At 38.1% G+C, this 13,632-nt stretch overlaps 1 protein-coding gene and 1 pseudogene across 1 annotated transcript; both read left to right on the forward strand.

The window, feature by feature from the left end:
• Positions 1 to 4,804: 4,804 nt before the first annotated feature.
• LOC112778231 (pentatricopeptide repeat-containing protein At3g09040, mitochondrial-like) lies at positions 4,805 to 7,427 on the forward strand (annotated as a pseudogene).
• A 1,747-nt stretch (positions 7,428 to 9,174) lies between these two features.
• On the forward strand, positions 9,175 to 12,435 carry LOC112778232 (pentatricopeptide repeat-containing protein At3g09040, mitochondrial-like). Its single transcript, XM_072228379.1, has 2 exons — positions 9,175 to 9,356; positions 11,122 to 12,435. Exons 1-2 carry the CDS (start codon positions 9,175 to 9,177, stop codon positions 12,137 to 12,139), a joined length of 1,200 nt encoding a protein of 399 aa, XP_072084480.1. The 3' UTR covers positions 12,140 to 12,435.
• Positions 12,436 to 13,632: the final 1,197 nt, after the last annotated feature.

Here is a 13,632-nt window from a genome sequence, read left to right on the forward strand (position 1 = left end):
GGTCCTACACATACAAGCAAATAAAGTTTACAAGCCTTACAAGTTGGTCCAGCCCAGAAATAATCTACGCGCACTCACTCTCTTTGAATGGATCGTCAATCCCACGCGCGTCACTCAACGGTTACGCTTCGCAAAAAGCGCTCGTTATGGCGCACTCTTCCTCTTCTCCTTCGAAAAAAACACAAACCGTCAAGTTTCGAGGAACATTCCAAACTGAAGAGATGTTCGAACTCGTTGCGAAGATTAGCAGAAACCATCAACAAAAGATAGAACTCTCCATCAACAATCTCCAGAAAAAACGAAGAAATATTATTCAAGGTACGTTACTGTTTTACTCATCTTGTAGATTTTCCACATTTCTGTTTCTGATTTCGAAATCGAAGAACTAGGTTTTAATGTTCTTCTAGGTTTTACTGATCTTCTTGTTCTAAATCTCATATTACTGTTTTTACTGTTCTTCTTATTATAGGTTTTACTCTTCTTCTAAGTTCCTCTAGATTTTACTATTCTTCTAAGTGGTTCTAGATTTTACTGTTCTTCTTGTTCTAGTTTTTCTCGTAACTGATTTTTCGCTGTATATTGCTTAATTTGTTAGTTGTATATAGCGTAATTTATATGGGTGTATATGGTTGATTGTTGGGTGTATATGGCGTAATGTGTTGGGTGTATATGGTTGATTGTTGGGTGTATATCGCGTAATTTGTTCAGTGTATATTTCTGAACTCATATAATTTAATATACTCAACTGTTGCAACTGTTCTAATATTGCTTGTCCTTGGGTATATATTGCTTGACATTGACACATTGTAATATTGCTTGAGCTTGTATATTTATCCATGTTTGAGTGAATTGAACATCATTTTGAACTAATCTCATTAAATACTTATGAAATCGGTTTGGGTGTATGTGAATGATCTATGGGTGTATCTGACTGACATATGGTGTATCTGACTGACATATGGGAATTTAAGATTCTATCATAATCATAGACCACAAACATGGTAATTGTGTAGAATTAATCTCAATTAGTCAATCCTAACATCGAGAATTAGTCAAAAGGGTATAATTGATCTCAATCCACAAGTCTTAATCAACTCACTAATTAACTTAGTGAAAGACTAGCGTTAGTGGAAACTAAATCAACTAACAATCCTAACACAATGTAGAATGGACATCCATAATTCAAGTTCACCTAATTACCCAATTCCACGCCAAGAATGTGAAAAATTATACAAAAATTATAAGAGATATTTTATCAAACACCTAGCATGTATAAAAGAAAAAATATCATAAATTGTATTAAAAATAAAATCTATAACTACCAATTGCAATAAAATGATAATAACAACTCAAATAAGCATTAAAGAACTATAAAACATCAAAATTGCATTAAATGAAATTAAAAGTAACAAGAGTGTTCATGAAACTAAAGTAGCATGAAAGAGAAATTAACAAAGTAAACTAAGATGAAAGACAAAAGAACATGAAAATGTAAATAAAACTATACTAAAATAAGAATTAAAGGCTGAAATTAAAGAGAAATTAAACTAAGAAACCCTAAATTCTAGAGAGAAGGGGGAGCTTCTCTCCCTAGAAAAACTAAGCTAAAACATGTAAAAACATAAACATAAGTGCTCCCCCCTTCATCCTTCTTCAATTTTTTTTTTGGTAAAATGCCGGGGCCTAAACCCAAAAGAAAACTACAAAATAGAACCAAGTCGAGGTAAGGTTACCCTCTACAATCATCATCTAGGATTAATCTAAGATTATAAAGAGGACTATCAATAAACTGACATCCTGATGGTGATTTTAAACTTTCTTTGGCCAGCCAATGCGCACATCTGTTGCCCTCTCTGTATATATTTTCTATTCTTAGTTCCCAATTCTTTTGCATCAAGTTCGCAATGCTTCTCACAAGAGGTTTAGGATGGGAGTGCAACCCCTCCTTCTTGTTAAGTATAGTGACTACTGTTGTTGAATTTGACTCCACTATAATCCTTCTTAAGCCTAGATCCCAAACAATTTTTAATCCATGATAGATGCCCCACATTTCTGCCCGAAATGCCGAACAGCATCCTAGATTGGCCATAAAACCAGCCACCCATCTTCCTTGCTCATTCCTAATAACACCCCCGCATCCTCCTGCATTCGGATTTGTTGATGCTGCACCGTCCATATTAAGTTTTATCCAATTTTCAGGTGGGTAACTCCACGCTACATGGACTTTTCTGTGCCTTCTTCCTTGAGGGGTTAGGCCAGATTTTTCGAAAGCTATCTTAATAGTATAAGCATGGTTCAGAACTATAACATGTTCATTGTGGGATGTTTGGTAGGGTGGTGAGAAGAGTTCTTTATTCCTCCATTTTCAAAGTCACCAACATGAAACAAGGAATTGAGTTTTCCAAGTTTCTTGGTTGGTGGCGATTCAAGCATTCGTTGTGAGGTTCCAACGAAGCCCAAGTATCAAAGGGAGCTCTAAAGAAAAAGTTGATATGAGTGTGATGTATGATTCTTACCCATAACCTGGATGTCGTTGGGCAATCTCGTAAAACATGTTGTATAGTTTCAGGCACTCCTTTACATCGATGGCAGCTAGAGTCCAAACTAAGGAAATGCGCTCTCCTTTGTGCTGTGAGTAATTTTTGGTGGGTAGCCATCCAAGTGAAGCATTTAATCTTTTCGGGGCCTTGCCATTTCCACACACTGTTCTAAATCCAATCTTTAATCCCTGCATCATTTTTCAGAGCCTTGTAAGCACTAGCCACTGAAAAGTTTCTATGTTGAGTGAACTTTCATTTCTTCCTATCTTGTCCGAGACTGTCTGTTGGGGGAGGATAGCTTGAATTTTTCTAATGGTGTCCTCATCAAGGTATTGTCTAAGAAACAGGATGTTCCAAGAGTCTTCATTTAACTTTGCTTCATAAACTTTCATGTCTTGCAGCATTTCTTCAACCGGTCTGATGACATAATGGAGAAGGGATTCATCTTTCTCTAGCCACGTATTCCATGATTCCCACTGGCATATGCAATGAAATTGAAAAATTGCAACATAAATTTATTTGGGGGGAGGTAGGAGAGCAACGAAAAATGCACCATATTAGCTGGGAACTGCTATGTAAACCAAGAAGTATGGGAGGCATGGGCTTTAAATCACTCCATGCTTTGAATAAAGCTTTCTTAATGAAGATTCTCTAGAGACTTAACCAAGACCAAGATTCCCTTTGGACTCGAATCCTCATCAATAAATATGGAAGGGAATGTGATTTAACTCAGCAAATTATATGTAATAACGCAGATTCTTCACCCTTCTTCAATTTGGCTTGAAATAACTTCAGAAATAAGTTGGATTAGGCTTTGGAAGCCCAGAATTTTTCCCCAGCAAATTGCAATTAATGACCTCACGTGCATGCACTCGTGCGTACGCACGACCTACCGTGCATACGCACGGTTGCGCAAAATTCCCATTATGTGTACGCACCAAAAGTTACGCGTACACATGGTTGCACGAGGTTGCAATTGTGCGTACGCACTTATCGCTGTGCATACGCATTCGTGCTGCAGCTTCTAAACTCCATTTTCTTCATGATTTCTCCTCTTTTGAATGCTCTTTCCTCACTACTTCAACCGATACTTGCCTTGGAAACCTGAAATCACTTAACAAATACATCAAGGCACCAAATGGGATTAAAAGAAATAAAATTTAGCAATTAAAAGGTCTAAAAAGCATGTTTCTCTTTCAAGCACAATTTAGGAAGAAATCATGAAACTATGCTATTTCAATGGATAAATGCAAGAAAAGTTGATGAAATCCACCCAAATAGAGCAAATAAATAACATTAAATATGGATTCATCAGATACTGGAATGATGAACTCAAGAAGCTATGCAACAAGTAATTTAAAGTTATAGAGATAAGATTGAAAAATCTCAACTTTAATTTAGTTCTTGTTCCCTCCAACTTAACAATTAGAGCCCCAATAGTGAGATTCCCAGGAATAGTGAATCTCACTTACCACATAAGAATCTTCATTTTTCAAACATCAAATAAAAATATATAAAAAAATAAAACTTTATTAAAAAAATTTTGAAAAAGGGGATAAGTACCTGTTTGCGTTCCCTGGACCAAGCAGCTGCGGAGGAGGATGAGCTTTCAACGGCGGGCACCTGCAGGAACCGATGAGGAACAGGATGATGATTATAAAGAGAAACAATAGAGATGACGTCGTCACCAATGACGGCAGCATTTTTTGAGAGGAGAGCCTTAAGGGTCATTTCTTCGAACGGGTGGTGCTTATGGTGAGGTGGGTCTCTTTGAGAGGGGGTTAGGATTATGTCTTTCCAGACATTATGGACAATTCTGGGCGGAAGAAGAAGGGATGAAGAAGGATTTGAGGGATGAGAGGTGGTTGTTGTTGTGGTGAGGCATCGCGTCTGAAACGAATTCAAAGGAATTTGGATGAAATCGAGAAATTGAATTGAAACATGAAGGTATCTGGTGAGAAAGAGGGTAGGGGAAGAAGTGGAGGGCCATCACGAAGAGGAAGAAGGCAACAAGCAGCTAGGTTTAGTTCTCAAGTTTATATGGGGGTAATTTTAAAATATAAAAAATTTGTATCTTTTATGGTAATTTTTAATAAATTATAAATAAATTAAATCTAGACCATTAGAACAATTATTAATCTAATCCAATGCGTTAAATTTTATGGTGCATTAGATAAACTTAAAATACTTGAGCTGATTTTAGACAAACTCTTTTTTCAATAGGACCCTTACCCATTTCCTTTCTTTCATTTTCACAGCATGCAATACGCATCTATGCAATAGAAGCATTACCAAGGTGGTTTTGTTTGTTTGTTGATGCGTCTTGCAGTTGCACCTCAAGTCCAAGGTTTCTTATTCTTAAGACCTTATTCACTCACCATTCAGCACTTGCTTTCCCCTTCTCCTCCTTCCATCTCACAAGTCTACGACGACCTTCTCTGCATTTTCTTTCGCTTACAACAAACAAAAACTAATCTCCATCACCATCACGACTACCATGTGTTCGACAATATTTCCAACCACGGCGACAGGGAAATGGCCAAAGTTGTTCATGCACACGCCATCAAACACGACATTTCCTCTGATGGCTTCCTCACAAGTGCCACCATTGATCTGTACGCTGCTGCCGGCAATGTCCCTTTCGCTCAAAGGCTCTTCCACCAGCTCCATCCTCGTCAGAGACATTTATCCGCTTATAATTCTATCATTTCCATGTACTCAAGGCAGGGATTATTCCAAAATGCACTCCGTTGTTTCGTTTCTATGATGCGTTTCGGCCAGTTGCCTAACCAATTCACGCTCGCTATAGCTCTCTCTGTTTGTTCAAAGCTCAGGAATGTTGAATTCGGCACGCTGCTTCACTCCTATGTGATCAAGGCAGGTTTTGAGTCCAATCCATTCTACCAAGGTGCTCTTATCGATCTCTACGCCAAATACGGCTTTCTCTGCCATGCTAGCGCCATATTTGACGCCGTAGTCCACTTGGACACTGTTTCTTGGACGGCTTTGATTTCTGGTTATGTTCGAGCCGGATTGCCACTGGACGCCCTCCAGGTGTTTGACAAAATGCAGATAGCTGGCTGCTCTCCTGACCAGGTGATTTTTGTGATTGTTCTCAATGCTCTTGTCAATTTGGGTAAGCTGGATGATGCCTGTAAATTGTTCTGACACATGCACACTAGCATTGTTGTGGCTTGGAATGCGATGATCTTTGATCATGCTAAGAGGGGCCATTATAAGGAGGCCATTGAGTTCTTTCTCGAAATGAGGAAGTGTGGTATAAAGTCCTCAAGGTCCACGCTGGCAAGTGTTCTTAGTGCGATTACTAGCTTAGCTGCGTTGGATTATGGGTTACTAGTCCATGGAGAGGCTATCAAACAAGGTTTGGATTCTCGTATATATGTGAGAAGTTCTTTGATCAGTATGTATGGGAAGTGCGAAATGTTAGATGCTGCAAAGCAAGTATTTGATGTCATGTCTGAGAAAACTATGGTCACTTGGAATGCCATGCTGGGAGTTTATGCAGAGAATGGTTATTTCAACCATGTAATGGAGCTATTATTTGATATGACACGACGTAACATTGAACCGGAAGAATTTACTTTCTCTAGCATTTTGAGTTCATGTGCTTGTTTTGAAAGCTTAGAAATTGGTCGTCAAGTGCATTCAGTTGTTATCAAGAGAAGTTTTGTAAACAATTTATTTGTGAACAATGCATTGGTAGAGATGTATGCCAATGCTTGGGCTTTGAAGGAAGCTAGGAAACAGTTTAAGCGCATGAAAATCCGAGATAACATTTCTTGGAATGGCATTATTGTTGGATACATGCAGGAAGAAGAGGAAACTGATGCTTTCAAAATATTCAACAGAATGAGGTTATATGACATAGTACCTGATGAGGTAGCTTTGGCAAGCATCCTTAGCGCTTGTGGAAATGTTAAGCTATTAGAAGCAGGATTAAAATTCCATTGCTTAGAAATTAAGTTGGGATTAGAAATAAACTTTTTGTTGGAAGTTCTCTTATTGACATGTATTCTAAATGTTGTTCCATTGAAGATGCACGAAAAATCTATTCTAGCATGGCTGAATGGAGTGTGGTATCCATGAATGCTCTGATTTGAAGATATGCTCTGAAAAATATAAAAGAAGCTATTAATCTTCTTAGTGAGATGCTGGCATTGGGGCTCAAGCCATCTGAAATTAAATTTTCAAGCCTGATAGATGCTTGTAAGGGTTCTCAGGAAATTCCAGGGTTGCAGATCCACTGTGCTATAGTTAAGAGTGGTCTTTTATGTGGTAGTGAGTTCTTAGGTACCTCTTTGTTGGGCATGTAAATGGACTCACAAAGGATTGTAGATGCCAACTTACTTTTCTCAGAGTTTTCGAACCTTAAAAGCATTGTTATGTGGACTGCTTTAATTTTCGGGTATACTCAAAATGATTGCTATCACGAGGCCATAAATTCATACCGAGAAATACGGGACAACAGTATCTTCCCTGACCAAGCAACATTTGTTTCAGTTCTTCGAGCTTGTGCTCTCTTATCGGCATTGCAAGATAGGAAAGATATACATTCTCTAATATTCCACACTGGCTTTGACTTGGATGAGTTAACCAGCAGTGCACTCATAGATATGTATGCTAAATGTGTGGATGTTAAAAGTGTTGTGCAAGTTTTTAAAGAAATGGGTACTAAAAAAGATGTGATTTCTTGGAACTCAATGATAGTTGGATTTGCAAAAAAGGGGTCATGCAGAAAGCGCTCTGAAGGTCTTCAATGAGATGGCTCACTCATGTGTTACACCAGATGATGTCACATTCTTTGGAGTGCTCACTGCTTGCAGCCATGTAGGGTGGGTTTTCGAGGGCTGGTGCACGAAATTGTGATATCTAGGCTCGAATCCCTGGCAACGTGAGCAACTTGGTACGCGTAATCGTGATTACACTTTAATTATGTAAAATTCATGGCTCTTTCTTTCCCTGGAAATGGCGCCAAGAACATGGTGCCAATACCATGGTTCACAACTTCGATACAACTAACCAGCAAGTGCACTGGGTCGTCCAAGTAATACCTTACGTGAGTAAGGGTCGAATCCCACGGAGATTGTTGGTATGAAGCAAGCTATGGTCACCTTGCAAATCTCAGTCAGGCAGATATAAATTGATAATGGTGTTTTCGAATATTAATTAATAAAATAGGGATAGAGATACTTATGTAAATCATTGGTAGGAATTTCAGATAAGCGAATGGAGATGCTTTTCGTTCCTCTGAACCTCTGCTTTCCTGCTATCTTCATCCAATCAGTCTTACTCCTTTCCATGGCTGGCTTTATGCAAGGGCATCACCGTTGTCAGTGGCTACATCCCCTCCTCTCAGTGAATAATATACTCACGCACCCTGTCACGGCACGGCTATTCATCTGTCGGTTCTCGATCATGCTGGAATAGGATTCACCCTCCTTTTGCGTCTGTCACTAACGCCCAGCACTCGCGAGTTTGAAGCTCGTCACAGTCATTCAATCATTGAATCCTACTCGGAATACCACAGACAAGGTTTAGACTTTTCGGATTCTTGAATGCCGTCATCATTCTAGCTTGCGCCACGAAGATTCTGGTTAGGATATCTAAGAGATATTCATTCTAGCTTATTTCATGTAGAACGGAAGTGTTTGTCAGGCACGTGTTCATAGGGGAGAATGGTGATGAGCGTCACACATAATCATCACCTTCATCACGTTCTTGGGTGCGAATGGATATCTTAGAAGCGAAATAAGATGAATTGAATAGAAAACAGAAGTACTTTGCATTAATCTTTGAGGAACAGCAGAGCTCCACACCTTAATCTATGGAGTGTAGAAACTCTACCGTTGAAAATACATAAGTGAAAGGTCCAGGCATGGCCGAGATGGCCAGCCCCCATGGTCTAAGAACAATGCGTTCCAAGATGGTTTACACTGATCAAAGATGGTTCAAAAGATGCCTAATACAATAGTAAAAGGTCCTATTTATAATAAACTAGCTACTAGGGTTTACATGAGTAAGTAATTGATGCATAAATCCACTTCCGGGGCCCACTTGGTGTGTGCTTGGGCTGGACTTTGAGTGTTACACATGTAGAGGTCCTTCTTGGAGTTGAACGCCAGCTTTTGTGCCAGTTTGGGCGTTCAACTCTGGTTTTGGATCCTTTTCTGGCGCTGGACGCCAGAATTGGGCAGAAAGCTGGCGTTGAACGCCAGTTTACGTTGTCTATTCTTGGCCAAAGTATGGACTATTATATATTGCTGGAAAGCCCTGGATGTCTACTTTCCAACGCAATTAGAAGTGCGCCATTTTGAGTTCTGTAGCTCCAGAAAATCCACTTTGAGTGCAGGGAGGTCAGAATCCAACAGCATCAGCAGTCCTTCTTCAACCTCTGAATCTGATTTTTGCTCAAGTCCCTCACTTTCAGCCAGAAAATACCTGAAATCACAGAAAAACACACAAACTCATAGTAAAGTCCAGAAATGTGAATTTAACATAAAAACTAATGAAAACATCCCTAAAAGTAACTAGATCCTACTAAAAACATACTAAAAACAGTGTCAAAAAGCGTATAAATTATCCGCTCATCAAGGGCCGTCAAATTTTTTATCTCATGGTGAACTGTTATGGCATTGAACCCATGGTTGATCACTATGCTTGCATTGTGGGTGTTCCTGGTCGCTGGGGTAATCTTAAAGAAGGTGGAGAGTTCATCGACAATCTAAATATCGAACTGATTGCTATGATTTGGGCCAATTTATTAGGAGCTTGCCGAATTCATGGTGATGACATAAGGTGAGAGTGAGCAGCTAATAACCTTATTAAGTTAAAACCTGATAATTCTTTCCCATATGTATTGCTTTCTAATATGTACGCTGCATCAAGACATTGGAATGAAGCTAGATCCTTGAGGAGAACTATGATACAGAAAGAAATCCAAAAGATGTCTGGGTGTAGCTGGATTGTTGTAGGATAAAAGACAAACTCATTTGTTGCAGATGATATATCACATCCTAATTATGCTAAAATTTAACATTCTTTGAAGCATTTGACAGCACTCATAAGAGACAACAGATTCTAGGATGATAGAATTTTATTTATTGGTTAAATTTAATTTTTCACAGTAAGAGAAAATCAAACAATCAACTCAGATTTGCATTCTGACAAACAACAAATCGTACATATATTCCATTGTTCCTGCTTACTGGCAAATGGAAAGCATTATATTATTATTTGCATTACTTATGAACTATTTGTTGTCAATTTGTTATGCGTATTCACGTGTTTGAATATAAGTTTCTGGTTAGAACCTGATAAATAAAAAGTAAGCTCTCACGTTACCTGGATTAAGCTCCTCTAATTTTATTCCTATCTATATTTTTCTTGACTTTTAACACTTTAACAATCCACATAAAATAAGTTAGAATCTTATTAATTTGTGACTCACACTGCAAGAAGCAACAGTTCCTTACCTCCTTGTTGCTATGATGTTGCACTGATTTATTTGTTTTCTCACTACATGTACATGGTAATTTAATATAATTAGGAGCCATATATATATATATATATATATATAATTGAAGATGTCTCCTTCTATTTTATTCTTCCCTAATGTCTCATATTAAATATTAAGAATGGGGAATAATATAGGAAGGGAGTATGGGACACACCAAATTTTGTGAACAAGGTCCCATATACTTATATTTATGCTAGCGGAGTTTGTCACAAAGAGGAAGTGGAATCACTGGACAAAACTGTTACTAATATTACCTAAGCATGGTAATGTCTCAAAATTAAAAATTTTATAAAGTACTTGTAATAGGGTTACATTATCTAATAATTGCATTTGGAAATTGGAATAATTTTTATTTTAAGTGGGACTTGGAAAGACTGAACATGAATAAATTTTATAAGCTTTTTATAGTTTTTGGTCTAATTGCATTTGAAGTAGCTTCCTTCTTTCAGTTCTTTGACCTTTAGGTTTGAAGTTATTAATTGTAATTAAAGCTTAAATTGTCTGGTGGAACTTTGAAGTTATTAGATGCACATTTTCAATATATTTTTTAAAGCCTAAATTATTGTTCTAATTGCATTGGCGCCTATAAAACAGGGGATTAACTTTACTTCTATTGTAATTATTTTAGTATCATCCTTTTTTGATACTCCTTAAAAAGATACTACTGAAATGTAAGTGTCACAGTCCTTAAATTATTCTCAATACCTAACCTATTGATTTGAAATAGTTACAAAGTTTATCTTTCCATGTTATTACTTTAGTCCTTAAGGAAGATTATAAAATTTGTCTTTTGCGTTATGATTTAAGTCTTTTAAAATAATAAGATTAACATATAGTGAATTAGCGACACAACATTTTATATGGACTAAAATGTGATTAGCCGCTAATAGTTTTCTTTAAATAGGACCCTTACCCAATTTCTTTCTTTCATTTACATAGCACGCAATACACATCTATGCAATAGAAGCATTAACAATGTACTTTTGTTTGTTTGTCGATGCGTCTTGCAGTTGCACCTCAAGTCTAAGATTTCTTATTCTTAAGACCTTATTCACTAACCGTTCAGCACTACCCTTTCCATTCTCCTCCTTCCATCTCACAAGTCTACGATGACCTTCTCCGCATTTTCTTCCGCTTACAACAAACTAAAACAAATCCCCATCACCATTACGACTACCAAATGTTCGACAATATTCCCAACCATGGCGACGGGGAAATGGCCAAAGTTGTTCATGCACACGCCATCAAACACGACATTTCCTTTGATGGCTTCCTCACAAGTGCCACCATCGATCTGTACGCTGCTGCCGGCAATGACCCTTTCGCTCAGAAGCTCTTCCACCAGCTCCATCCTCGTCAGAGACATTTATTCGCTTATAATTCTATCATTTCCATGTACTCAAGGCAGGGGTTATTCCAAAATGCACTCCGTTGTTTAGTTTCTATGATGCGTTTTGGCCAGTTGCCTGACCAATTCATGCTCGCTATAGCTCTCTCTATTTGTTCAAAGCTCAGAAATGTTGAATTCGGCAGGTTGCTTCACTCCCGCGTGATCAAGGCAGGTTTTGAGTTCAATCCGCTCTGCCAGGGTGCTCTTATCGATCTCTATGCCAAATGCAGCTTTCTCCGCCATGCTAGCGCCATATTTGACACCGCAGTCCACTTGGACACTATTTCTTGGACGGCTTTGATTTCCGGTTATGTTCGAGCCAGGCTACCGCAGGACGCCCTCCAGGTTTTTGACAAAATGCAGATAGCTGGCTGCTCTCCTGACCCGGTGGTTTTTGTGACTGTTCTCAATGATCTTCTGAATTTGGTTAAGCTGGATGATACCTGTAAATTGTTTCAAGACATGCACACTAACAATGTTGTGGCATGGAATGCGATGATCTCTGGTCATGCTAAGAGGGGCCATCATAAGGAGGCTATTGAGTTCTTTCTCGAAATGAGGAAGTGTGGTATAAAGTCCTTAAAGTCCACACTGGCAAGTGTTCTTAGTGTGATTTCCAGCTTAGCTGCGTTGGATTATGGGTTACTAGTCCATGGAGAGGCTATCAAATAAGGTTTGGGTTCTAGTATATATGTGGAAGTTCTTTGATCAGTATGTATAGGAAATGCGAAATGTTAGATGCTGCAAAGCAAGTATTTGATGTCATGTCTGAGAAAAATATGGTCACTTGGAATGCCATGCTAGGAGTTTATGCACAGAATGGTTATTTCAATCATGTAATGGAGCTATTCCTTGATATGACACGACGTAACATTGAACCGGACGAATTTACCTTCACTAGCATTTTGAGTTCATGTGCTTATTTTGAAAGCTTAGGAATTGGTCATTAGGTGCATTCAGTTGTTATCAAGAGAAGTTTTACAAACAATTTATTTCTGAACAATGCATTGGTGGATATGTATGCCAAGACTAGGGCTTTGAAGGAACCTAGAAAACAGTTTGAGCACATGAAAACTCGAGATAACATTTCTTGGATTGCCATTATTGTTGGATATGTGCAGGAAGAAGAGGAAACTGATGCTTTCAAAATGTTCAACAGAATGAGGTTACATGGCATAGTACCTAACGAGGTAGCTTTGGCAAGCATACTTAGCGCTTGTGAAAATGCTAAGCTATTAGAAGCAGGATTGTAGTTCCATTGCCTGGCAGTTAAGTTGGGATTAGAAATAAACCTTTTTGTTGGAAGTTCTCTTATTGACATGTATTCTAAATGCTGGTCCATTGTAGATGCATGAAAAATCTATTCTAGCATGCCTGAATGGAGTGTGGTATCCATGAATGCTATGATTTTAGGATATGCCCTGAAAAATATAAAAGAAACTATTAATCTTCTTAGTGAGATGCTGGCATTGGGGCTCAAGCCATCTGAAATTACATTTGCAAGCCTGATAGATGCTTGTAAGGGTTCTCAGGTAATTCCAGGGTTGCAGATCCACTGTGCTATAGTTAAGAAGGGTCTTTTATGTGGTTGTGAGTTCTTAGGTACCTCTTTATTGGGCATGTATATGGACTCAACAAGGATTGCATATGCCAACTTACTTTTCTCAGAGTTTTTGAACCTTAAAAGCATTGTTATGTGGACTGGTTTAATTTCTGACTACATAATTTGTGACTCACACTGCAAGAAGCAACAGCTCCTTGTTACTATGATGTTGCACTGATTTATTTGTTTTCTCACTACATGTACATTGGTGATTTAATATAATTAGGAGCCATATCTTATATATATTATTATTGAAGATGTCTCCTTCTATTTTGTTCTTCTCTAATGTCTCTTATTAAATATTAAGAAAAGGTACATCCAAGTTGTGGAATAAATAATACAATGAGGGAGTACGGGACACACCAAATTTTGTGAACAAAGCCCCCACATGCTTATATTTATGCCGGCATAGTTTGTGACAAAGAGGAAGTGAAATCATTGGACAAAACTATTATAAATATTACCTAAGCATGGTAATGATTTAAAAAGATACTACTAAAATGTAAGTGTCACCGTCCTCAAAATTGTTGTCAGTACCTAACCTATTGATTTGAAATAGTTA

Source organism: Arachis hypogaea, chromosome 19 (genome assembly GCF_003086295.3).
Source record: "Arachis hypogaea cultivar Tifrunner chromosome 19, arahy.Tifrunner.gnm2.J5K5, whole genome shotgun sequence".
Lineage (NCBI taxonomy): Eukaryota > Viridiplantae > Streptophyta > Magnoliopsida > Fabales > Fabaceae > Arachis > Arachis hypogaea.